Below are 27,317 nucleotides of genomic sequence, written 5' to 3'. Positions count from 1 at the left end.
CTTAGATTCCATATACAATCAATAATAAAAAGCTACAAGTACAATCAGTATCCACATTCTTCGGCAGGATTTTATTATTGTGGATCAATATTTTTCCACTACTGATGCCCCCCTCCAGCCTTCTGACATTCTTTGGTAGAATCTCCACCATGCCAGGACAGTTCAGGGATGTTGTCACAAGACATCTGATAATTGGTCTCAAGCACCACTGATGGAATGATTCTCTGGCCTGTAACCCATACTGATTTATAATTCCTGTTTTGAATAATTCAGACTGAAGTCAGCCTGTCAGCCGTCTAGAAATAGCTTCGTGTGAAGGTTCTTTCCTAAAGGAGAAACTATTTTTAAGCAAGAGTTTATAGAATTGTAGTACTGCACAAAAGGAGGCCTGTATTGTCTATCTGCTATCTGCAAGAGCTGCTCTCCTACTTACAGACCCCTGCCTTTTTTTTAACCTGCCCTGCATGTGTTTTCTCCACAGGTTAGGTTGGGGAAGTAATGGGGAGGTAGATGATAACATAATGGTAATGTCTCTGGATGTTACTCCAGAGGCCCAGGCTAATACTGTGGGGGCATATGTTCAAATCCTGCTATGGTAACTGGTGGAATTTAAATGTAATTAATAAATCTAGCCTTGGTAATGGTGAACTTGAAACTGCAGTTGATATTATTAAAAAAAATCTGATTTGCTAATACCCTTTTAAAGGAAGCAAATCTACCATCCTTACCTATATGTGACCCCAGACCCACAGCAATCGGGTTGACTCTTACTGCCCTATGAAATGGTAATTAGGGATGGGCATCAAATGCTGGCTTTGATAACAACATCCAATTCCCATGAAATAAATTTAACAATTATCTAATTTTCTGAAGAGCTTTATTGAATCTACCTCCACCACAATACATTTCAGATCCTAACCACCTGATCGGTTGCAAAAAAGAAGTTTTCCTCATTTAATCATTTCTTCTTTGACCAAACACAGATAGTCGGAGTACTCTGGTTCTTGATTCTACCAACAGGAACAATATCTTCCTCTTTGCCCTGTCCAGATTCTTCATTGATCTGAATATCTCAGTTAAATCGCCTCTTAATTTTCTTTCAGGAGAATAGCCACAGCTTCCCCAACCTATCCATATCATCGGGAACTATTCATATGAACCTTTTTTACCCTCTCTGATGCCAATACATCCTTTCTAAAGTGTGGTTTCCTAAACTGGACACATTACTCCAGTGGAGTTTAGACCAATGTTTTATACAGGTTTATCATAACTTCCTTATTTTTGTATTCTACACCTTTATTAATATAACTCAGAACCTTGCTAGCTTTATTAAGTTTTTTCAACTTTCCCTACTGCCTTCAATGATTTGTGCACATCTCTCCCCAAGGTGTTCCTACGCCCTCTTTAGAATTGTACCCTTTATATTTGGAGAGCCAATAAGCTCAGTTGGCTGGATAGGTGGTTGGTGATGCAGAACAACACCAACAGCACAGGTTCAATTCCTGAAATGGCTGAGGTTATTCATGAAGACCTGCCTTCTCAGTCTTGCCCCTCACCTGAGATATAGTGATCCTCTGTTCAATCATCACCAGTTAGCTCGATCTCAAAAGGGAGAACAGCCGGTGATCATCTGGGTCTATGGCTACTTTACCTTTACTTTTTTACCATTTATGTTGTTGCTTCTTGCTCTTCACACCAAAATGCATCACTCCAATTTCTCGGCATTAAATTTCATCTGCCACTTGTGCTCCCATTCCACCAGCCTGCTCATGTCCTCTTCAAGTTTACCATCGACTTCCTAACAATTCACACACTTTTAAATTTTGTTTCATCAAGTCCAGATCATTAATAAATATGATTGAAGTCCTATCAACAATGTCTGGAGAACCCCAAAAGCCTTCCTCCTGTCTGGAAAAACAACAGCTTACAATTATTGTCCCCTGTCAGTCAGCAAACTTTGCATCCATGTTGGTAGTGTCATTTTTTATTCCGTGGGTTTTAACTTTGCTGACAAGTTATCGAATGCCTTTTCAACAATATTGAACTTATCCATTGCATTATCCTCATCTATTACCTCAAGTTAGTTAAGGGCAATTTGAGTTTTAATTATTCAACCTTTCTCAGTGACTATTAATGATCTCCCAAGCTATGGCAAAGTTATGATTGTTAATCAGCTGAGTCATCTTGCACCATGCTCTTAAGAGATGGTGGAATAATTTATATGCATATGTCATCAAAAGGTGAATGTATTCATCTTAGCATGTTTTTCAAACTTTCCAAAATGCTTTTACTTTCAAGTGAATTGACTGAAGTAAGCAAGTACAACATTAATGCAATGTATGACCAGTTTGTGATGGTGTGGTTGAAGGATGAATATTGGGGAGGATGGAGGGGAGAATTCTCTACTTTTTCCACCCATATGGGCAACGAAACCAGAGAGTTATGCTAAACTGAATGATTAAACTAGATTATGTAGCCAACTTAAAGAATGATCTTTGCATCTCCTGAATAAAGAAATAATGTTTATTTATGAAGCATGTTTTGCGACCTCTGTATGTTCCAAAACACTTTAGTCAGATAAAAATAAATATATTTGTTTGTTTTTTTTATTTTTTAAAGGGCTACTTTTTGAATTTCAGGGGCTTCATTTTATTTTTCACCTTGTCTTTTATTAGGTGATAGAGTAATGTAGCAGCATTATCTTCTGTATTTGTGTCAAATTTTTTCAGGGTTTTCTTCTTTAGCCCAAGATAGCACAAATACCAAAGGAGAGATGCTAGTATATAATAGCTCATTCAATTTCAAGCCAAGGATTTAGCAGATCAAAATAGTATGCTAATCATGTGTCAGTGTTAGATTAAAATCTTATTTTGCAAAGTAATGTCTTTATTTGGAAACACATGGTTGCGCAATTTACAATAGTAAACAAAGATCAGATTGTTTGATGCAATGAAACAGAAATCAAATAGGCGTGAGCAGTTTTGTTAAGTTAGTAAAAGGCCAAATGAATCTGCATGGTTCTCTTCTCATTTCTCATTGCCTCTGTAGTCCCCACCACACAAAATTAAAATATAACTGACCTCTCCACGGGCTGCCGCCCCTGTTCTCTGCAGGCCCTCGGCACTTATTCCTGTCCTTTTTTTTGTTTTTTTTTACGTCTAGACCTCATTCTAGTCCCAGAGGATATTGAAAGTTTGGTTCAAACTGGTTGTCACTGCCCTGGCAAATGTTCAGGTTGAATGGGTCATTATCTATCTCCTGCTCTTGCTGCTCCTCCAATCATAGCTTCTGTCTCTGCATGGAACAGCATGAGTGAACGAGAGGGACCGTATCATTGAAGGAGATGAGGCAGCAGCGTGGCAGAGACGGAATTTGGGAGTGGAGGAGCAATTTTTCACATCCTCCCACACTTACTGACTGCTCCTCCAATTAAACTGGATATTATTTTCCTGCTTCTTGCTCATTCATATCTTCATAACTGGACAGAGGAACCACAATGGATGGAACAGGAGTGACCTTTCTTGAATTTGTTGCCCTGTCATCACCTTTTTGTGGGCTACTAATAGTGTTTCTTGTTCCCCCATTTATTTTGAACCCTTGCGTCAGCTAAATCCTATTAAGTATGAACACTGTTGGAAGAAATGAGAGTGCCAATTTATGTTGTTCGTGATGAAGGATAATATTGGCTAGAATACCAAGGTGAACTTCCCTTGCTCTTTTTGAAATTGTACCATGGGATTTTTTCCATACCCCTGAGAGGATGATGGCACAGTGGCTAGCATTGCTGCCTCATAGCACCAGGGACCCGGGTTCGATTTCTGGCTTGGATCACTGACTGTACTTGAGTTTGAATTTTTGTCCCTGTGTCTGCGTGGGTTTCCTCCCACGGTCTGAAAGACATGCTGGTTAGGTGCATTGACCCGGAGAGTGGCAACTAGGGGAATTTCACAGTAACTTCATTGCAGTGTTAATGTAAGCCTTACTTGTGACTAATTAATAAACTTTAAAAGAAAAAGGAAGATGAAGGTCTCACTATGACATGTCATCTGAAGGATAATGTCTTCATTATTGCACTGGTGTGTAGGCCTAGATTATATGCTCAAGTCTTTGTTATAGAACTGGAACTTATGACCTTCTGACTTGGTTGTATGCGCACACCCTCTGAGTCAGAGTTGACACGTAACTTAGAAATGAAGTGCTACCACTGAGCCAACTGCATACGTCCTTTAAAAATTGACTAAGGGCATGAGTATTCCACTTATTATCTGTGTGTATGTATCTTCAATTTGTAAAAGGCTAAGAACATTTAGGTTTAATAGTCCAAAACGCAACAAACTAGATGGTAATTAACAGTTTAGAATCATAGAACAGAGAACCTACAGTGCAGAAGGAGATCATTCAGCCCATCTAGCATACACCAACAACAATTCCACCCAGACCCTATCTCTCCAACCCTACCTATTTACCCTGCTAATCCTCTGACTCTAATAGCAGGGCCCATCTATCTGAGTGGGAAGGAACCCACTCAGCCAGAGGGAAAATGTGCAAACTCCATAGAGGCTTCAGATGGGCTTTACTTCCAGTTTCAACTTTGGAAGCAGTGTGCGCGGACCAGGCATCTGAAGCCAAAACCAATGCTGTGTTCCCATTTGCTTAAGAAGGAGTCCTTGATACAGATTAACTGTTCTCAAAGATTTGAGTGGTGTTTCCAGACGACAGTGACTTATTTCGTTCTCAACAAATTTTCCACTCTAGAGGGAAACGACACATCAGCTCTTCTCCTCCCCTCTCACCCAAAGGAAACCAGCCTCAGCATGAAAGGTTTCAGCTGAATGAACTGGAAGAATTGATTTTTGTTAATACTGAGTTTCTTTGTAAGTTGTCAACAGTTAAATTTACTAAACATTCCAGCATTTTTCCCATTTTTAAAGCACATAAGGTTGCAAATTCTTTAAAAAATCGTCTTCTGGAATAATGGTGTGTACCTCTAAATAGCTCCACTGTGTTTAAAAAGAAAGGCAGTTTACGAGCCTTCCCATGTTTTAAATTTCATTTACCTTTCTTTTTCCTCTCTTTATTGCCATTCATTCTGCCCTGTCATAGTTGGAAGGTCCCAGTCTGACCTTGTATTTTGAGGTAATTATCTTAATTAAGTCGTTTGCATTTTGTATTTAGTTCTCCTTGGCCAACCTAGTAGAAATCCAATATGATCCTAGTGATCGAATGGAAACCAGAACAGGCTATGTCCATCTAGATTTGGTTCAGTTTCTGTCTATGCAAAGTTGAGTATCTTAATCAGATGAAAGTTGATATGTCCTGGAATGCAGTTCTAAAAGATTTGATTTGTCAACACGTTAAATTGTTATTTTCCTTTCTTTAGTTCCCAAATGCTTTAATTTAAAAATTTCTAAGAAATTGTAAAACCCTGTTCCCATTTTTAAATGAATGTGTATATAGAATTACCATTAAGAATAAATAGCATAAAATGTTAAACCATTAATAACTCTTGTACAGTTAAACATTAAAATTCTTCTGTCAGATCTGTACTAGACTTTGAGATATTAATATGCCATTTTAACAGTTTTGTATAACAGTGCTTCTGAACTCATATTGCACCTTTGGCAGAGCACCAAGTGTGTTGTTTAGCATACACAAATGGAATAATAGCTGGCTTGGATTGTATTACATGGAGATAATGGATACCCAGGAGGGATTACTGTTCAGTAATTCCGTCAAGGGAATTCAGGTGGTATCGTAAATAACATGAGTGAGAGATTAGCTGACAACCTTGAAATAGCTGCTGTGGAGCAGTTTAAATAATCTGAGAGATGTACAGGCTAATGAGGTAACAATTTCAGGTAGGAATAGATCATTGATCTGTTCAGCTTACCTACTGAACTTCCTTCAAGGTGCCCTTGATTTATTCCCTAGCCTAATAACCCTAAATTCTATACTTATCAACGGGACCTTATTTGGTTGCTTTCTGAACTGCAATTCTCGTAGGTTATGTTGTTTCGTGTGTTTACCAACCTATCTTTCTGAATTTTAAAATATATCCTATCATTGACAAAACTGTTCTTACTAACATTCGGAGGAAAGCTTCTGGAACATTTCAAACTGATTTCCTGCAAAAGGCAGTTGAGCCAAACCCCAGAATATTTTATTTTAAACCTTGGAAACTCTATCTTTCAGTGACGCTAATGTAATTAAAGGGCTCATATCACACCATGACCCACAAGAGTAAAGGTCAGACTTTGTCATTTTATCCGTACCCCGTACAGATTGGATATCATCTCAATTCCGATAATTTCGAGTGAACTTTGATTATGTTCTGGGTCAGATTTTCTATTTGCATCTGTCACTGCAGAGCCATTTGCTGTACATTCCTTGTCCTTGGGCTTTCAGGCAATAAAATGATAAGCTAGCAGACTCATTAATTTGGAAAAATGTATTTGTAAATCTTTAGGTCCATTTTATGTTATATAAATACAGGGATTACCATTTGTTTGTCATTTTCTAAATAGCTATATTCAGTTCAGTTTTATATCTCAAAAATCTGAATTCAGGAGAAACTTTTTTTTTTGAAAAAATGGTTAAAATATAGAATCTGCTGCCACATGGCTGAGACAAATACCAAAGATGCATTTAAGGGAATGCTAAGATAAATGCATGTGGTGAGGGAGAGAATAAAGGATATGCTGATTGTGTAGGGAGAGGCTGGTGTGGAGCATTTACTTTGGATATGTTGGCCAATTGGACTGTTTCTGTGGAGTAAATTCTGTCGGTGGGGGGAGGCTTGTGTGGGTGGGTAAACTTCAACTTGGAAGGGGGCATGAAGGCGTTGCAGTTGGAACGGATGCCCGTTTTTACATCTTGCCTGGTTTTCTTTCCCATTGACTTCTGTGGGAAAAGGGTGTATGATGACTGACCTGCTATTGGCGGCTCTGTTCCTTGTCCACTCATCAAGCTCAATTTCAACCCCCTCATGCCCTGTTTTCATGGTTTTATCATCTGTTCTCTCCTTGTTACTTTGTTCATGCCATTTGTGTTGCTTTTAGTCCTTCGTTCCTTTCCTACTGTGGAAGAACTGGCCAGCTCCATTAGTTCCTTGGTAACATTGGGATTTTACCAGATATGAAGTTGTGTACCTGAACGTGGCTTGATTACTTTCAGTATCTTGTCAGAATGTCATGCAGGTTAATGTAAAGAAAGGCTTGCACTTGGATAGCAACCCCGGGTTGTCCTAAGACACTTTACAACCAATGAAGTACTTTTGAAATATAGTCACTGTTGTAAGAAATGTGGCAATCAAGTTGTGCACAGCAATCTCTCTCAAACAGCAATGCGATAATGATCAGACTTCTATTTAAGTGATTACTTTGAGCGATTGGACTGGAGATGGAGGCAAACAACATTTCTTGTTGTCTTGTTAGTCCCATAGGATTTTATTTAAGTCAATTGAAAGCACAGACATGTCCTTGGTTTAACATGGCATTTCTGACAGTGCAGTATTACCTCAGTACTCGCCTCAAGTGCCAATTTTAATTATTTCCAGAATGGGGCTTGAACCAACGAATACCAACTCTGGTGAGATTGCGCCTACTGAGTCAAAAGAACATAAGAGCTTGGAGCAGGAGTAGGCCATCTGGCCTCTCGAACCTGCTCCGCCATTCAATAAGATCATGGCTGATCTTTTTATGCATTCAGCTCCACTTACTGCACTCATGAATGTTAATGGTTGATGCTTCTGTTATACTTCAAGTTTATAAGGATGGAGATTTCAAACTGAGTAGGCCTTGACACAATGATGGCTCTAGTCCCCCTTCATGGGGAAACTAGAACTAGGGTACACCTCCTGAAAGAGTGGTGGAGGCAGAAACCCTCATAACGTTTAAGAGTATTTAGATGTGCACCTGCGACCACAAGGCTATGGACCAAGCGCTGGAAAATGGGATTAGGAGAGTTGGATGGCTTGTCTTTGGTGCAGACTTGATGGGCTGAAGGGCCTTTTTCTACGCTGTAAACCGTTATGACGTTTTAAAAATAAGTAGTTTCCCATGTAAAATGGAGGTGAGGAAGAATGTTTTTTTTCTCAGATTGTTGTGTAGTCTTTGGAATTCTGTTTCATTGAGAACAATGAGTCATTGAATATATTCAAGGCTGAGTTAAGTAGATCTTTGATCTACAGTTGAGTCAAGGATTATGAGAATAGGCAGGAAAGTAGAATTAAAGCGTCAGATTGACCAGTTGAGATATTATAGATTAGTGGAGCAGGGCCAAAAGGCCTACTTTGGCTCATTTCGTATGATCTACTATTATGATTTAATTTATTATTGCCACATGTATTAGCATACAGTGAAAAGTATTATTTCTTGCACACTCTACAGACAAAGCATACGGTGCAGTAGACAAAAGTCATAGGTAGAAGGAGGATTGGAATGAGGCACTCATTGAGTGTTAAAATGGCTGGTATGGGCTTGTTGGGCCGAAGGGCCTGTTTCCTGTGCTGTGTTGTTCTTTGTACACAGAGAATGAAACAGAGTGCAGAATGTAGTGTTACAGTCATAGCGGCTTTGGTTTTAATGTCTCAAAAGAAAAAATGAAAATTGACGAATGTTAGCATAAATCGTGTTCAAATCCCACATGCACCTTCAGGTCTCACCATTCGGCTCATGATGTGTGAAAGCTGCTATCTGAAAAGGAGATGGAACAAATTCAGTCAACTATAGACAAATTAGCTTTACTTTAGTGGTAGCAATAATATTGGAACCCTTACTCAAAGATGTGATTAGGAGATTTGATAGAGGCATTCAGGATCCTGAGGGATTTGGACAGGGTAAGTAGTGGGAAACTTCCCACTCAAACCAAACATCAGAACTAGAGGGCACAGACTCAAAACAATGGACAAAAGGAGTAGAGATAATGTGAGGGGAAAATATTTCAGAATGGTTGGAGTCTGAAATGAACTTCCTGAAAGGGAGTTGAGGCATGTTTGATTGAGGTATTCAGAAGGGAATTGGATTACTATGTGCAAGGTTACGGGAAGAATGCAGGACTGGGATTAGGTGGAATGTTCTTAGAGAGCCAGTGTAGACTCACTGGGCCAAATGGCTTCCTTCTAACCTGTAAAGCTTCTGCAATTCTGTAAATCCCTAACTAAATTAGAATTAGTAGGGATTTACAGTAATTTTATTGCAATGTTAATGTAAGCCTACTTATGACTGTAATAAATAAACTTATAACGAATGCAGCATTTATTAATTGCAAGCTTTTAAAATAATCATAGGTTCTGTAATATGCAAATTATTCACTATATCTTGAGTATCCTAAAGCGCTACTTTATGGTCCCTCTTCCTTTCCCAATTTTCAAGGTAGGTGCTAGATATGGGGTCAAAACCAATACTATCCCTACTATTCATATGTATAGTCACCAAAAATGAGCCAAGTGAGGGTTGGGATAATTTTTTTTTACCCCTGCCTATATCCCTGAGATACTGAGCTGATTGTATCTCAATTGTTGTCCCAGCCTGAATCTATAATTGAGACTGAAGCCTTCCTGGTGTCATATCCCCAAGACATGAAAGAGATAGAACATAGAACATAGAACACTACAGCACAAACAGGCCCTTCAGCCCACGAGTTGCGCCGATCACATCAACACCTACCAATCTATAGACCTATCTATAACCCCCAATCCCATTAAACCCCATATACTCATCCAGAAGTCTTTTAAAAGACCCCAGCGAGTTCGCCTCCACCACCACTGACGGCAGCCGATTCCATTCACTCACCACCCTCCTGAGTGAAAAACTTACCCCTAACATCACTTCTGTACTTTCCTCCCCGCACCTTAAATCTGTGCCCTCTCGTAGCGACCATTTCAACCCGGGGAAATAGCCTCTGAGAATCCACCCTATCTATTCCTCTCAACATTTTATAAACTTCTATCAGCTGTTAAATCAAACATTATCTTTTTTGCTTTTTTTTAAAAAGTGGACTTTGCTGAACCAAAAAATGATAGCCAAAGGTCATGTAATTCACAAGTTCATGACAGTTTGCACATCTCAACCTTGTGAAATCTCTCACTTCTCATTGTGTGGATACATTACAATTAATAAAACCAGGGACCAGCAGACATGTCCTCAAGCAGACTATAACAAAAGAAGAGCAATTGAAACTCCTTAATCCTGCAGAGACACTAAACACAAACATCTATCTCAGAAAGTAGACAATGGATTTTGCTTGGAGAAACTGCTGGTTAGCTTGTAACCGGCTCATTAATGGCCCTGTGTCACATAGTCTAAGATCCTGGCCTTTGGAAAGTTTTCAATATATTTTGAGACCCACAACTTGTTTAAGTTCCAGCCTGAAGACATCAAAGCAGGATTCTAGGCTGACTAAAAATCTGCATCAAGCCCCCTTGAACCTTATTTCTCTGGAAAATTCCTGCCTTCTCCTGCCAAATAGACCAGTCTCTGTATACCAACCTCATCTTGCTGTGTCATCATCAAGTTGAAAGGAATTCTGAAAAATCCTGCTTCAGCTAGCTTAACTTAGCTCTCCTTGAAGGAACCCTCACTTGACTGACATTTTGGACTCAGGCAATCATGTGAATCGATATCCACACACATGGTTCTTTTTCTTCAAGTTATTCAGAGTTTCAATACTCCTCTTTCCTACTTCTTATTGTATGTGAAGTTGCAATCATTTCCTGTGTTTGACTGTATGAACGAACTATCCTTTTGATTTAACCCTAAAGAGAGTTTGCTGCAAGTCACCTTAAAAATTGACCTCACAGACAGAAGGTACGGTGAAACAGGTCACAGCCTATTTCAAAAATTTAAACACTTATGGACAGACAGCGAAAAAAAAAATAATGGTTCAGTTTTACTTTTCTTCCTCTATGTATGCTAATTCTTGTGGTTGGTGACCACAGTAGCGTATTATTGTGTAGATTATGCTATATTTTTGCAATGATATTTTGGGCAAACAAATGGTACAAGTAACCAATGTTTGAAGATAAACATTCCATTGTCTGATTAATTTTGTGAGTATTTTGACTTGTTTAATTTGCAGAAATGCATAATTTAATATTTGGTCATCATATGCTAACCTATTTAGGCTAGAATTCCTTTCCATGGAGCTATTAAGTCTGAATTTGAGATTTTGAAACAATACGTTGCCCCTGTATTCATTTATTTTTTGTTTTTAATGGTCATTACAGTTGATTAGAATTAAGGAATGAAATAGGATTACAAGAAGAAATTTCACCTCATTCACCAAACGCTGTGTACAATGTTTAGTTTTGTTTTGAATGACTTTTTTCCTTTTTTCCCACATTTTAGGCGATCACGATTGTTGTACAGAATCAAGAAGCTAGCTGTGTGGTTGTTAGCTGTGTACATATGCATTCCTTTCGTAGTAAAACTGTGTCCAGCCATTCAAGCCAAGTTGGTCTTCTTAAATTTTGGTGAGTATAGGATAATGTGCCACTGAGTGGCAGTTCAGTGAACTTGATCATTTTTACCTTTTTTTATCACTTTTTTAGCCGCCTTCAGTGGCGTGCCTTCAGATATTTAGACCCCGAGCTCTAGAAATTTCTCCAAGTCCTTCTGCCTTTCTATCTATGCCTATTCATTTAAGACCATTGTGTCTACTCTTTAATGACTGTTATTAAACCCCACTTCTTTGAACAAGCTTTTGGTCACTCCTGCTAAACTCTCCTTTTTTTGGAGAGCTGATAATTTTCTGTGCATGTGAGTACAGGCATTGGCTGTTCAGCTCTTTGGGGTTTTTCCACCATTTAGTTAGGTCATGTGTATCTCAAGAGCTTTTTGGCTTTTTCCTATGAAATAAGCAAATATTGTTGAACTGGCTACCTTTTCCCTTGGGAACCTAGTTCTTATGCCGTTTTGAAATCCTACTGTATCTATTGGTTTTTCTTCCTTGTGTTCCCTGCTACTCCTTAACAGCTGCTATCGCCACATGTTTCCAAAGCTAATGGAGTAGATTTTTGACCAGAGCTCCAGTTCTGTATGTTCAAAATACCTCCAGATGGATAAGCATTGCTATTTTGTGTGACATCTTGTAGATCTTGGTGTGACTCTTTAAGAGTCTGAGAGATTGTGTAATTGCCATTAAAATAGCTGATGGTTTAACATCCACATATAATTTTGGTGGATCCAATGATAAATGGCACTTTTTTTTCTTAAGCAAATGTTGCTCTTTAGTATCTTCCACCCTCAAATTAAATAGTCACATTCCACTGTTAATAGATGAATGGAAACCTCAAGTACCACTCACTTAACCTAAATATACTTCTCAAAAGTGCACCCATGTTGATCTGCATGTCTGTTTATAACATACAGACGCTTACATTGCTCTATTCTATTTTTGTTTACAGCAAATGAAATAATTATTTTTTGTTAACCAGCACAAGATCAGTGTTCTTCCCGCTTTCACAGTTACTTATAAGGATTATTCAAAATGTTCATTTTGGATTTGAAATGTTGTATAGGGGATCTTCCTATTAGTCCTGAGTCAAACAGACTAGGAAGGCCCCAGGTTTTCCCTGTGGCCAGGGCATAATGAACTGTTATCAGCTAAAACAGCAGTTGGATATAACTCCCCAGGGTTAATTAATTGAAAACCAGTCAGAGTTTGTACTCCTGATTGCTATTCAACATGTCTAGCTCTGTTGCAATCCCTACCCCCCACCCCAGCCCCCGACACACACACACACACATTCCAATGATTTGAACAACACACTTGATGCTTGCTGTAAAAGTTCACAGGTGGACAGTGACTGTGAGATGTTTGAGGGAGATTACTGTACTTGGAACCATATCATAATATGACAAAGAAGAGGACTTTATAATTTGGGGGATGTTTTGATGGGTTTCGAACTGCAACTTGTGGAACTTCAAAAATCAGGAAAATAAATCTTCTATTTTTCAGCAAATATCTTTCAGAGTTCACTGAAATAACTTTTATGACAGGAGCACAAATGTTTTACATTTTGACATCCAAAATATTGATTCTTTGCAAGTGTAAATGTCTTATGGGTATATCTTGATATTTAAATATTAGAAAATATTCAATTAATTTTCAAATGTTACAGCAAATATTAGAAAATGAATTAGCTGTTTTCTGCACAAGAGTGCATTTTATAAAGATTTTGATTCATGAAGGAGGTCACAAAGGGAAATCATTGTGGATTTGAGTGTAATTACATGCAAGTGCTTTGACATGGTTTTTAACACTCTAAAGTTTTCACCAATGTCACTTTCTTTCATAGTGCGGCTACCTTATTTCATTGACTTGAAAAGGCCACAGGACCAAGGGTTGAACCACACGTGGAATTTTTATCTTAAACCTGAAGGGACAATTACTATTGGTGCTTGGTAAGTGAGCAGAGGCTGGTAGAAAACTGAAAGACTGAAGATGGTGGAAATTTGTCTTGATTTCACAAATGATGAATAACTTGCTCTGAGTTTCTAGTGAAACTCAGTTTCCGTTTCCGTTTTTGTACCAGTGTCAACTTTGGTTAAGTTGCTTGCATGCTCGTTGAGTCAGAAAGTTGCATTTAAATCCCATTCCATGCACCAGAACATGAAATATAGGCTGATAGTCCAGTGCAGAACAAAGCATGTGCTGTACTGTTGGAAATTTTTGGATGAGCTGTTAAACCGCGGCCCTAATTGCGCTCTCAGATGGATGTGAAAGATCCCATGGCACTATTTTGAAGAAGAGCAGGAGAGTTATCCCTCAATCAGCATCATTAAAGCAGATTAGTTGGTCATTATTATTTTGCTGTTTGAACGATTGCTGTGCATATTCTGTTTGTGGGAGAATTAGCTGTGGAGTTTGCTATGTTATGACAACAACCTTGTATAACAACTGTTTCATCACAAAGTGACTATGCTTCGTAATGACGAATAGGGGAGTGGATATTGTCTACATGAACTTCAGTAAGGTCTTTGACAAGGTCCCTCATGGCAGACTGATGCAGAGTGAAGTTGCATGGGATCAGAAGTGAGCTGGCAAGATGGATACAAAACTGGCTTGGTCAAAGAAGACAGAGGGTAGCAGTGAAAAGGCGCATTTCTGAATGGAGGGCTGTGACAAGTGGTGTTCCTCAGGGATTAGTGCTGGGACCTTTGCTGTTCGTAATATATATAAATGATTTGGAGGAAAATGTAACTGGTTTGATTAGTAAGTTTGCGGACGACAAAGGTTGGTGGATTTGTAGATAGCGATGAGGATCACCAGAGGATACAGCAGGATATAGATCAGTTGGAGACTTGGGCGGAGAGGTGGCAGATAGAATTTAACCCAGACAAATATAGGTAATGCATTTTGGAAAGTCTAATACAGTTAGGAAATATACAGTAAATGGCAGAACCCTTAAGAGTATTGGTTGACAAAGGGATCTGGGTGCACAGGTGCACAGGTCACTGAAAGTGGCAATGCAGATGGAGGAGGGAGTCAAGAAGGCATACAACATTCTTGCCTTCATTGGCCAAGGCATTGAGTTTAAAAATTGGCAAGTCATGTTGCAGCTTTATGGAATCTTAGTTAGGCCGCACTTGGAATATAGAGTTCAATTCTGGCCGCCACACTATCAGAAGGATGTGGTGGCTTTGGAGAGGGTACAGAAAAGATTTACCAGGATGTTGCCTGGTATGGAGGGCATTAGCTATGAGGAGAGGTTGGAGAAATTTGGTTCATTCTCACTGGAACAACGGAGGTTGAGGGGCGACCTGATGGAAGTCTACAAGATCATGAAAAGCATGGACAGAATGGATAGTCAGAAGCTTTTTCCCAGGGTGAAAGAATCAATTACTAGGGGGCACAGGTTTAAGGTGCAAGGGACAAGGTTTAAAGGAGATGTACGAAGCAGATTTTTTACTCAAAGTAATGGGTGCCTGGAACCTGTTGCTGGGAGGTAGTGGAAGTGGATATAAAAGGGGCTTCTTGACAAATACATGAATAGGATGGAAATAGAGGGGATATGGTCCCGGAAGGATAGGGGGTTTCAGTTCAGTTGGGCAGCATGGTTGGTGCAGGCTTGAAGGGCTGAAGGACCTGTTCCTGTGCTGTTGTTGTTTGTTCATGATGAATTTAACTGGCTCCCGGTCAAGCCATGTCTTGATTTTAAAATTCTCGTCCTTGAGGCTTGTTCTTGTGCGTGCTGTCTAATCTCCTCCAGCCCATAAGAACATAAGAACATAAGAAATAGGAGCAGGAGTAGGCCATCCAGCCCTTCGAGCCTGCCCCGCCATTCAATAAGATCATGGCTGATCTGTCGCTGCTCAGTTCCACTTTCCCGCCCTCTCCCCATAACCCTTAATCCCCTCTCCTATCAAAAACCCATCAACCCGCGTCTTAAAAATATTTAGCAAGGCAGCCTCCACCACTTCAACGAGCAGAGAATTCCAGAGATTCACCACCCTTTGAGTGAAGGAGTTCCTTCTCAACTCCGTTCTAAACCACCCCCCTTTTATCTTGAGGCTGTGCCCCCTAGTCCTACTGTCTTTATTGAGCGGGAAGAGTCTTTCCACCTCTATCCTACCCATCCCATTCATCATCTTATACGTCTCAATGAGATCTCCCCTCATTCTTCTAAACTCTAACGAGTACAAGCCCAGTTTATTCAGCCTCTCCTCATAGCTCAACCCCCTCAACTCCGGTATCAGCCTAGTAAACCTCCTCTGCACTCCCTCCAAGGCCAAAATATCTTTGCGCTTGACCCTTTGAGATAGCTGCAGTCTCACGATGTTTGTGATTCCTGATTGGTTGCCAGCCTTTGATTGCCGTGGCCACAAGTTCTTCCTGTGACTCTCTGTCTCTCTATTTCACTATCCTCCTTTTAAGTCACTCCTTAAGACCTATCTATTTAATCAAACCTTTGGTTACCTGACTTCTTTCTCCATTTGTGACTCGTTGTCATCTTGTAAAACGCTATATAAATATAATCTGTTTTTTGACATCCTGTGGATCAAGTACTAATCTTGTTTCTTCTCCTTCCTGTCTTTTCATCTGTCTCCTTGTCTTTTCATCTTCTTCTTCTCTTATATTTTCCCTTCCTGCCTTTACATGTCTTTCCCTCCCATACCCACTCCTTGCTTCTTCATCTCCCTCACTTTCTTGCTGTCTTTACCTCTTTCCCCATTCTGTCATCTTAAAGAATTGTGCTTTCTCACTTAATCCATTTGGATTGCTGAGAAAAAGAGACATACTATCAAAGCTTTTCATCTTGCATTCATCAGGATGGCTCACAAGAAACTACCAATTGTAACAGGAACAACCATTTGCGCTGCATGAGAAGAGTGCCGATTAGTTGGCAATTGGACTCTGGTGGAGGCATTGTCATGAAGAATGAAGCATAGAACTGAGCTTTGCAAGCATAGACTAATTGGGTACAGTCAACACTTTGCCTGTTGCAAACAGCTAAAGGGAAATGCTGTTTGATATGATCGCTAATCATCGGGACATACAGCCTATATACCTGGCATCACGCCAGCGTTGAAATTCATTTACCACTTTGTTCATTTGTGTGAAAGATCTTGGCTTGATGATAGCATCCTGTTAGTGGAGGGGCAGTACTGTGGCACAGTGGTTAGCATTGCTCAAGGGACCCAGGTTCAATTCCAGCCTTGGATGACTATGGCATTTGCATATTCTCCCCGTGTCTGCATGGCTTTCCTTCGGGTGCTCTGATTTCCTCTCACACTCCAAAGATGTGCTGGTTAGGTTGATTGGCTGTGGTAAATTGCTCCTTTCTGTCCAAAGATGTGTAGGTTAGGGAAATTGGTGGGGTAAATATGTGGGGTTAGAGGGGTAAGAGCCTGGGTGGAATTGTGCTCAGTGCAGACTCAATGAGCTGAATGGCCACCTTCTACAACTGTAGGGATTCTATGAAGTGTGTTCTAATACTTGTGTTGCTACTGTATAGTACTGACTGTACCGACTACTTCAACTCCAGTCTCTGGGAAAGTCCTCGCTCAGCCCCAGGATTTGTGCACTTTGACTCGATTGGCTGAGCAAGTCACATGATCTGCTGAAACCACGTCTCCTAAAAGGTGCTTGCTACTCCATCCTTATATAAACAAAAGTTAAACTATTTACAATAAAACAGCAATAAACAAGTACTTTCACACAATCCATCATAAGCTGAATCTGTCAGGGAGACTTTCTCTTCCTCTGGGAGTGACATAGTTACAGTGGGAGGTCTCACAGCGCCAGGTTGAAGTCCAACAGGCGGCACAGGCCACGGGCCTCTGGGGCGCTTCCCTTTTACTGGGTGGGTGGAGATTCTGTTCACGGGCAGGGCGTGTAGAGACACAAATGCAATTTACAAGATAATGGTAGGAATGTGAGTCTTTATGGGTGGTCGGGTCTTGGGGGTACAGGCAGTGTGAGTGGGAGAGGGTTGGGTGCAGGTTAGGGGGATGTGGATTGTCTCTAGCCGGGATAGTTGGTGGGATTTTGCGGGCCTGGGCTGGTCTTGGGGGTTGCACGTGGTGTGACGTGAACTCAAGATCCTGGTTGAGGCGTAGGTGTAGAGGAGGGCATTCATAATGTTAAAATAGCGGTGCCGGCTCATTGGGCCGAAGGGCCTGTTTCCCGTGCTTTGTTCTTTGTACTCGCAAAACTCAAAACATAATGTCCAACATAAGGTGTGATTCTGCGATTGGGCAACACCTGCTAAACAAACCTGGTTGTGCTACGAATTACACTGAAAATCAATCTGATTGTCAGTCAGATTTGCAGTCTGACTCACTTATGCATGCTGGAAGCCACACAGGGTCCTGTTCTTGATAGACAGGAGGAACGTGTCCACACTTGGTGCATTTTTTCAACTAACCAAAAGCTTGGGGAACACCTTTCCTTGGTTCTTTCCCCAGGGCAAAGCCTTGACTGAGCAGAGACGATCTGCCTGGTTTGAATTTGAACCAAGTTGGGCAGCTAACTGTTCCTTACTGCATTCTCCATGGTATTGCTTGTAGCAATCAGAGTTCACTTGCCAACCAATCAGCACTGTCTTATGCAGGATAAATTATTGTTTCCCTGTTAGTTGATAATTTCTTTCGTGGAATCCTAAATGCAAGATGAAAAGTTTTGATAGCATGTTTTTTTTTCAGAAATACTTGAGTTCTGTGCTATCAAATAACTAATCATTAATACTGATTCTTAATGGTGTTAATATCAATGATTGTAGAGAACTGATGGTGTTAGAGCATGATGAAATATCTCCAATGACTTGTAATCTGTTTTTTAAATGTTAATTGAAAGATGTTTTGCTTCCTTTTTTTGAAAAGAAAGGGCCTAGTCAGTTCATCGACATTATGTATTTGGAATAGTATCTTTGTTAACAATCATGAAACATCAGCAAAACAGATAAGGAAGGAGCTTGGATCCAATGTGAGATGGGTGTTTAATAGAAATTGATGTCAAGCCACATGATCTTTAAAGACTTTGTGTGTGTGTGTGTGTGTGTGTGTATGTACATAGAGAACTTGATAGCATCTTGTGTGAATTGTGGGGTAGTGGGAAGTTCATCTCTGTCGAAAAGGAAACACAAACCACATGGTTAGTGGGAAGAGCAATGGGACTAATTGGATAGGCACAATAGGCCAAGTGACTTCATTCTGTGTTGTCAGCACTTAATGTGCCATGCTTTTTAACACTTGGGTTGACTGCTCGGTACTTCATTATTTGCTATTGTTTATGTCTTAAAGTTTATTTATTAGTCACAAGTAAGGCTTACATTAACACTGCAATGAAGTTACTGTGGAATTCCCCTAGTCACCACAGCCCAGTTCCTGTTAGGGTCAAGGCACCTAACCAGCATACCTTTCAGAATGTGGGAGAAAACCCACGCAGATACAGGGAGAACGTGCAAACTCCACACAGACAGTGACCCAAGCCAGGAATTGAAACCGGGTCCCTGGCGCTGAGAGGCAGCAGTGCTAACCACTGTGCTACCATGCCGCCCAATCAGATCAAGATGTAAGTTGCTTGCATTTTAGATGGCTACCAGACATCTTGAAGTGCTTTACAGTCAGTGAAGTACTTTTGAAATGTAGTCACTGTTATAATGTAGGAAACGTGACAGCCAATCTGCACACAGCAATCTCCCACAGACAGCGATGCGATAATGGCAAACAATTTCTGTGATTTTTGATTTAAAGGATAAATATTGGCCATGAGATTAGGGATAGCTTCATTGCTGTTCTTTGGAACCTTTAATGTCTACCCAAGGGCAAGATAAAGCCTTGTTATATGGTCTCATCCAAACAATGGCGTCACCAATGATGCGATGCTCTCTCTGTGCTGCTATGGAGTGTCAGCTTTTATTTTTGTGCTCAAGTACTAGACTGAATTGATTCTGTTGCTCCAGGTCATGGTTGAAAGAATGCACTAGTTAGGCCTTCCATTGCCTCCCAGTAATACTGCCTTTGGTCATTATCAATTACGTAGCCACACTATTGGGGTACACCGACTGATATCTCCGTTTGGGTGATATCTCCCTTTTGGCATGGTGGTGACTTTCCAGTTTGGATAAGGTTAGCATTTGTTATGCGGAAGGATAGCAGAGCAAATTTATGCTGTAGTTTTTTGCCTTCAGAAACTTTTAGTACATTGTGGATCTTTTGTGTTATCCCACATTGTGAGTCCAGATGAAACATGGTGTTTGGGCAAAGTGAGGTTAAAGGGCAGGGTATAAAATAGATAATGTGGTTTGCAATGCAATCTGTTCTTTTCAAATAATAGTTTGATTACACTTAGAGCAAAGAGGGCAAATTTTTCCGTTCTGCCCACCACAGAATTTGTAGCAGGCAAGGGCCAGACCGTAGAAAGGTCCGTTGACCTTGGGCAGGACTTTCTGTTTTTGGGGCGAGCACAGCTAGCAAATCCCACCCATGGTTTTTTATTTGGGCACTTTTTTGCATTTATACTTCATTAAAGAGACTTGTACTGTGGGTAAATTTCTTCAGGTGGAAAGTAGCACCCGTCCCAATTGTGTAAGATGGGCCAACTCTTGTGATCAGCTAAAAAGAAGCCTGGTTAGGATGAAACAGTTACCTTCCAAATTTGCACATGACACAAAGCTCAGTGGGAGGGTGAGCTGTGAGGAGAATGCAGAGATGTTTTAGTGTGATTTGGACCAGCTGATAGAATGGACAGATGCACAGTAAATGTGGTACAATGTGGATAAATGTGAGGTTATCCACTTCAGTAGCAAAAATAGGAAGACATATTATTATCTGAGTAGCTATAAATTGAAAGCGGGAAATGTGCAATGAGACTCAAATGTTCTTGTACGTCAGCATGCGGGTGTAACACATAGTGAAGAAGGCAAATGGTTATGCTTCGCTGCAGTTATCCAGGGTTTTGGTGAGACCGCATCTGGAATATTGTGAGTAGTTTTAGTCTCCTTATCTGAGCAAGAACATCCTTCCTATGGAAGAAGTGCAGTAAAAATTTACCAGACTGATTCCTGGGATGGCGGTTGTGATGTATAAGGAGAGATTGAGTCAGTTAGGATTATGTTTGCTGGAGTTTAGAAGAATGAGGAAGAATCTCAGAAACCTGCAGGATAGATGCAGAAAAGGTGTCCCTGATGATGGGCAAGTCCAGAACCAGGGATCACAGTCTAAGGATATGGGTTAAAACGTAGGAAAAATTTCTTCAGAGGGCGGTGAATCTGTGGAATTCTCTCCCTTAAAGTAGATGAGGCCAAAGCATTGTAAGTTTTCAAGGAGGATTTAGGCATAGCTTTTGGGGCTAACAGGATCAAAGGTAATGGGGGAAAGTGGGTCAATGAGTTGGATGATCAGCCATAATCATAATAAATGTTGGAGCAGGCTGAAGGGCTTACTCCTGCTCCTATTTGCTATTTTTCTGTGTTTCTTGTTTCTTCTCTCTGAATGCTCTAATATTTTGGAAGTATGAAGCTGGATTATAACAGCCTCCAGATGACGGGAACTGAGTTGGGGTGAGAGGGAGGCTTGCTGTCACTGACCCCTGCAAGAACAAGAATCCAAGAAACAGCCAGATGGTTTGCATAATTAAGGGTACAATTAAGAACAACTTAATGAGTCAGTGGTGTTTTGTCTCTGCAGAATTTCAGGGAGTCATTGGAGCCTGGGGTCCATGCCAAATAGAAGTGCCACGAGCAGGAAAGGCAGTCGTTGTAACTCCATCGACCCCTGGAAATGTTCGCCCTGTGATCAGCCTAGCCCAATTGTCTGGGGGTATTTCTATTCTGAAGTGTCCCAAGTCCTCTGCCTTGCCTCAGCAGTGCTCAGTGACAGTGCGGAAGCTTCAGAACTCCTGGCCACCTGAGAAGATAGTGATCAAAGGTTGCTCCTGACTAGAGGAAGGTATATCAGGGAGTTCCTTATGGGTTGGTACCAGGATCATTGCTTTTCTTTATGGATTAATGTGCTAGCTTTGGATGTTTGGGCACAATTTGCTGGTAACACAAAACTTGTAAATGTTATGAACTGCGAGGAAGACAGTGGTAACTTCAAGAGGGCACAAACATGGTGTTGGAATGGATGGATATATTGCCATGTGGAGAAGTATAAAGTGATACATTTTGGCTCAAAAGTAAGGAGAGGCAATATAAAACTAAGGGTACAATTCCAAAGTGGGTGCAGGAGTAGAGGGATCTATGGGTATATCTATACAAAGGTGGCAGGGACATTGAGAAAGCAGTTAATAAAGCAAAGTGTACAATAAGGAAGTTATGATGAATCTTCATACAACACACAGTTCTGCTGGAGTATTGTGTCCAGTTCAAGACACCACACTTTAGGAAGGATACAAAAGCTTTGGAGAGAAGGCCAAAAATATTTGAGACTGGTTCTAGAAATGAGGGACTCTGTTAATTTGGAAAACCTTGGACTGTTCTCCTGTGCAGTGAGAAAGTTGAGAGGAGATTTGATGGAGGCTTTTGACAGAGTAGATGGGGAGAAACTGTTCCCATTAATGGAAGGGTTGAGAACCAAGTGACAGATTTAAAGTTAATAGGAAGAGAAACAGAGCAATGTGAGGAGTGTTTTGATGCAGCAACTGCTTAGATCTGGAATACATTTCCCCAGTATGATGAAAGCAGACTCAATCATGGCTTTCAAAAAGAATTGAACAATTATCTGAAGAGAAAATAATTACAGGGTTATGGAGGAAAAGACAAGGAAGTGAAATTAGCAGAGAGTCTGGAAATGTTAGCCTGATGTGGCCTCCTCTAGTGCTGTCACTGTTCTTTGATTCTGTGAAAGAGAGTCTCTTGGGGAGACTGAGATGTCCCAAGATAGCTAATCCCTTCTTATCCTCTGTTGCTTTCATTCTTGAAATTAAGCTTGTATTGTTTTAAAATCTGGATCAAAACCGCATGCTGTACTGTGCAGAGGTCTTAGTGAGGCTTTGTGTAACTTTAGAATTATTCCTCTCCATGCATCTCAACTTCCTAACTACCATTGATCACTCTGCCAACTGTTTTAGCAACTAGCCAACACATCCCCTGGAGTTAATTTTCCTGTTCTGAATCCATCGTCCTAAACTTGTGTGATTTACTTATACCAAATAAATCAGATTGAATTGTTCTTGTTACAATGAATACAACTTAATTAAGCAACTAATCTTGTAACTAACAGATATATCTTAATCAGACTTGTCACCACAGCACTAGAGCTGTTACAGTACATGCTTCTGATGGTTAGAATTATAAAGGATGTTGGTATTATGTTAAAACGTTTGTAATTTTGCTTTGATAAATATCCTTCAGGGAAGAAAGCCTGATGTCTTTACCCAGTCTGCCTTAATAGGTAAGTCCAGTATCACATCAGCATGGCAATGAAGCTCTGGGATTTTCATTAGTGAACCAGTCAGGTTTTTTTTAATGTCCCTGGAAGAAAGGAAAGCTACTGTCCTTACCTGACTTGACCTATATGTTACTTCAGTTCCACATGGTTGACTCTTAATTGCCACTTTGAAGTAACCTAACAAAGCCACTTTGTTAGCCAGTTGTATCAAAGTGCTTCAAGAAGGTGACCCACCATCACCACCTCAGCACAACTAGAAATGTGCAATAAATGTATCCCAAGAATTATTGATTTTCTTCATTAAAAAAATTATAGTTAATATCAAAGTAATCTGATGCGTTAGAACCTAGTACAAGTTTCCTTTCATTTGGTAATCTGAACCCAAGTATAACATTTCAATGAAAATAAGTTTTGCAAATTTTAAGATTCAACTTTGCAACAAGAATTTTCAGCAATCAAAATAACAGTCATGGTGACAGTAAGCATGAATTTTATAAATTGTTAAAAATTGCAGTAATTATGAGACTAATCTCCAACCTATCTGGTTTTAAAATAGGTATAATGATAGATTTCCATTACTATTTTCTGTTTATACGATTTTTAAAATCTGAGGTGAATATTAAACTTTATTTTCTGTCAAGCCAATAATTATCACAAGCTTTAAATAGTCAGTTCTCATATCCTCCATTTTCTATTTAATTTTAATTTAGAAAGCACTAAATTTGCAACCTGCCCACTGTTTTAGTAACAGTCATTACAGCAGTCAGGAGATGTCAACAGAACTCGAGTCAGGAAGGATATCCGGGTAAGAGGCAAGAACGCCTACCCTCTACATCAATTAAATAAGTAATAAGATTGGAATAGGCATGTTAGCTGTGTAAAACGTACAGAAACTCCCTTTTTTTTCCTCCCCATTTTCTCAGTGTCCACTACACTGCATATCTTTCCATCACTGGGGGTATGAGCAAAGGACCTTGGATTACTTTTTGTTTTAGTCTCTGTTACTCTTGACCTGGAATACAGGGCGATGAGTCAAAATGGTGAAGGTTGACTTGCCTTTTAAGTTGGCTGACCCTACTATCAGTTATGACTCAGCGGTTAGCACTCTGTAGTCAAAAGGTTTGGATCGCAGTCCCATTCCAAAAACCTGAAGACACAATTGAGGCTGAAACTTCCAGTGCAATACTGAGACTGCTGCACTGTTGGAGGTGTTCTTTTCAGAGGAGATATTAAATCAAGACCTCAGGTGAATGTAAAATTCCAAGATGCTATTTAAAAATCAGGACCATTTCGCTTAAAAAAAAGATGATCTCGTTCTTTTCTCCTTTGCCGTATATTTCACTATTGAAAATTGGTTTCTGGGTTTCCTATATTACAACAAAAAGTACATAATTGGCTGTAAAACAGTTTGAAAAATCCACAGAACCCTCAAAGGTGCTATATGAATGCATATTTTTGACTCTTCTTCTCCATTCCCTTTCCTTAGTTTTTCTCTTTCTCACCCTGTCTATGAGCACATCACCTACTCCATTTCAGTAATCTCATGGTTCCAGTGCTGGTTGAAATTGTAAATTGCACTGTTTCCTTCACTCTTCAAAAACAGTCATAATTACTTTTCCCCCAAATCCCTCCGTCCTGATAAACTACAGTATCTGTATTATCTACAACTTTCCTTCCCTCTGAGAATGTGATGCTGTCTCCTGAATCTGTCTGTCACTTCGCAGTTTGATTCCCTCCCATCAGGGTTTTACTGTTGCACTGGAATGGCATTTACAGTAATGAATAGCGTTCCCTGAAATTTTGTACAAACCTCTTCACTGCCTGTTGTCTGTCATCCAGATTGCTGGGACTGCCCTCACCTCTCCTACCTGCCACTGTCCACATAACTCTCAACTCTGGAATCCTCTGAGGATCTAGGTTTGATCTGCTCTTTTGCCTCCTGTCCTGTGACAATCATCTGTAGACAGTGTCACCTTTCTACATGTACACTGATGCATGGAATTTTGTAATCTAACTAAAATGTGCTACATAAAATGCAAGGTGTTGTTTGAGAGTTGTTCCTTTGTACTAATTAGAGATGAGATGATTCAGTAGCTTGGTTTGCAAATGTATCATGTGTAGAACTGGAGCTGTTCATTTAGATTCCAGAGTCTCATTTAAATTTTTATTTTTAGAAAAATATAACCTTAAGTTTTGTAGAAAATATTGTTAAGTTCAGTACTGTAGGAATAAGAAAATGCAATTCAGCACATTTAACTGAGTCATTCATCCAGTTCCAGTATCGAAACCAAACCTGCCTGAGTTTGCCCTTTTAAAACCCTTTTCTTCCTGCTGAAATTGAAACTGTGCAGTTCCCCTTTGAATGTTTCCAATAAGTCACAATTGTTTTCCTGATCTGGTCATATGGGAATTGAAAGACTTACCGACCAAATCTTGCAAATTGGGCAAACTAATATCCATTTGTTTTTTTTATTGGTCTTTATAAATGCGTCTTGTAGTGTTTATTATTTATTGAAACATCAGAACAATGGTACCAGATTTGGTTTAAATCTAAATATTTGCAGTTTAACAATAGCGCGTTGATGCTGTACTAAACAAAGTCTAGCTTGTTCAGGTTAACTTTTACTGCTCAGCTGGCAGACAAAAACCCAGCATAAAAAAATGTTAGCGTTTGCTGTTGAAAAGATGCCAGCAATCTTCTGTAGAATTGGATCGGAACAATCAGGTCAAATGTGCTTATGGTACCAAAATCCTTTTGTCATCTGCTTTGATTACAGACAATTTTTGAAACAAAACCTACCTTCATAGTTTAGTTTCAAGATGATCTTGATCTAGAAGTGATGATAATTGCAATTCCTTTGCAAGCAGGGCATGTTGTATAATGTCATTTTTTTTCCATTTGGCTAAAGCAAATCTGTTTGGTTAGGTACTGTGTTCTATATAGCAGCCTGGTGTATTGATGAACAAAATGATATTGGTGCATGAGGAATGGAGTATCTTTATTTTGGTGTCAACGTCTTAAAGTTTAAAATGAGATATGTGGCACTTCAATGCCTTTTTCTCCAACACCATGTCTCTGCTTCAGTTTAAGTAGACTGCCATTTCCTCTTGCCCTGTTGTGTTTTCCCATACCCCTTCTTTGGCTTTGTGGGTGAAAGGTTCAATTTGCTACCAAGAATTTTAATGGACTTGTACTGAAGCTGCCCAAACTCATTTTGTGGAGGATGTTTGGCAGTCAATGGTTGGAAGAAGCTGCAGTCAGTATTGGATTTAAGCCAAGATTCCAGAGATTAAAGTATTACTCAATTTGGATCTCTGGATATGCGGCTTAAATCCAACCCAAACTGATGTGCGGAAAATGATTTTTGAGTGATGGACTGCCGTGGTATTTGAAGAGTCAACATTCAAATCCAAAATCCAGTTCTCCATTGTTCACGTTAATGGGAAATCACTTCCAGACATGTTCACAGATTAGTCAGTTATGTGTTTTGTTGCTCAGGGCAGTGTTGAAATAGTCATGTTACAGCCAGTGATGTGAATCCAGGCCTGTTTGCTCCATGAATTTGCCTACAGTAATATGACTTATTCAGGATTCAGATAATTTTACTGCAGCATGATGTATCCTTTGATGAAAGCCTATAATGATCTGCTGCAGGTGCACCTCCTTTCAGCAGTTTGTACAGTGCCATTGGTAGCAGTCATGGAGTCCACACATCCATGACTGATGCAGGAATTGTGCTCAAATTTATTTCATAAGAATGTGTCTATTTCTGTTCTCTGGGTTGAACACTAACCTACTCTCTACTTTTTGGTAGGCACACAGTACCTGCCAGTCTATGGAAGGAAGCTCAGGGAAAGGACCAGACATGGTATGAAGGAACTTTGGCATCAGGCCACCCTATCATTCTTTACTTCCATGGTAATGCAGGCACCAGGTAAGGAACTGGCATTTTTAATCCATGGATGCTCACCTTTTAATTTTGTCCTTAAATAGGTTCTCCAGTTTCCACATTTAATTTCACAACCTGAACAGGAAAGGAATGAGCAGGGTTCAGAATGTTGCTGACTGATGGTTCATCCAAGAAAGTGTCTTTGCCCATATATTGCCATGTTTGGTGAACTAACCTCCACTCACTTGATGAAGGAGCAGCATTTCAAAAACTCATGATTCCAGATAAATCTGTTGGATTTTTAACCTGGTGTTGTAAGACTTCTTAATAAGAAAGGGATTAAAAATGCCTGCTTTCTGAGACTAATATATCAACATAAACTTTCATTTGCTTTAACGTAGGAAAACATCTCAAAGTATTTTGCAGGATTTTAATTATACAGTTTGATACTGAGCTGTTTGGGGGTAATAGGACTGGTGACTAAAACCTTGGTCAAAGAGGTAGATTTTAAGGAGTGGCTTAAAGGAGGAGAAAGAGGTGGAGGGATTTGTTGAGAAAATTTGAGAGCGAGGACCTGGACAACTGAGGGCAT

General features: G+C 39.9%; 1 protein-coding gene across 6 annotated transcripts in view; it reads left to right on the top strand.

Annotated features, from left to right (window-relative positions):
• The window catches only part of abhd12 (abhydrolase domain containing 12, lysophospholipase), a 129,180-nt gene that overhangs the window by 14,644 nt on the left and 87,219 nt on the right, over positions 1 to 27,317 (top strand). For all 6 annotated transcript variants that reach the window (XM_080200145.1, XM_080200146.1, XM_080200147.1 and 3 more), the window contains 3 exons: positions 11,346 to 11,470; positions 13,298 to 13,403; positions 26,651 to 26,770. In XM_080200145.1, the coding sequence (XP_080056271.1) occupies positions 11,346 to 11,470; positions 13,298 to 13,403; positions 26,651 to 26,770 (351 nt within the window). The remainder of the gene's footprint in view (positions 1 to 11,345; positions 11,471 to 13,297; positions 13,404 to 26,650; positions 26,771 to 27,317) is intronic.

Source organism: Carcharhinus amblyrhynchos, chromosome 12 (assembly GCF_965287045.1).
Source record: "Carcharhinus amblyrhynchos chromosome 12, sCarAmb.v2.hapA, whole genome shotgun sequence".
Lineage (NCBI taxonomy): Eukaryota > Metazoa > Chordata > Chondrichthyes > Carcharhiniformes > Carcharhinidae > Carcharhinus > Carcharhinus amblyrhynchos.
This window is presented reverse-complemented; position numbering and strand designations above follow the sequence as displayed.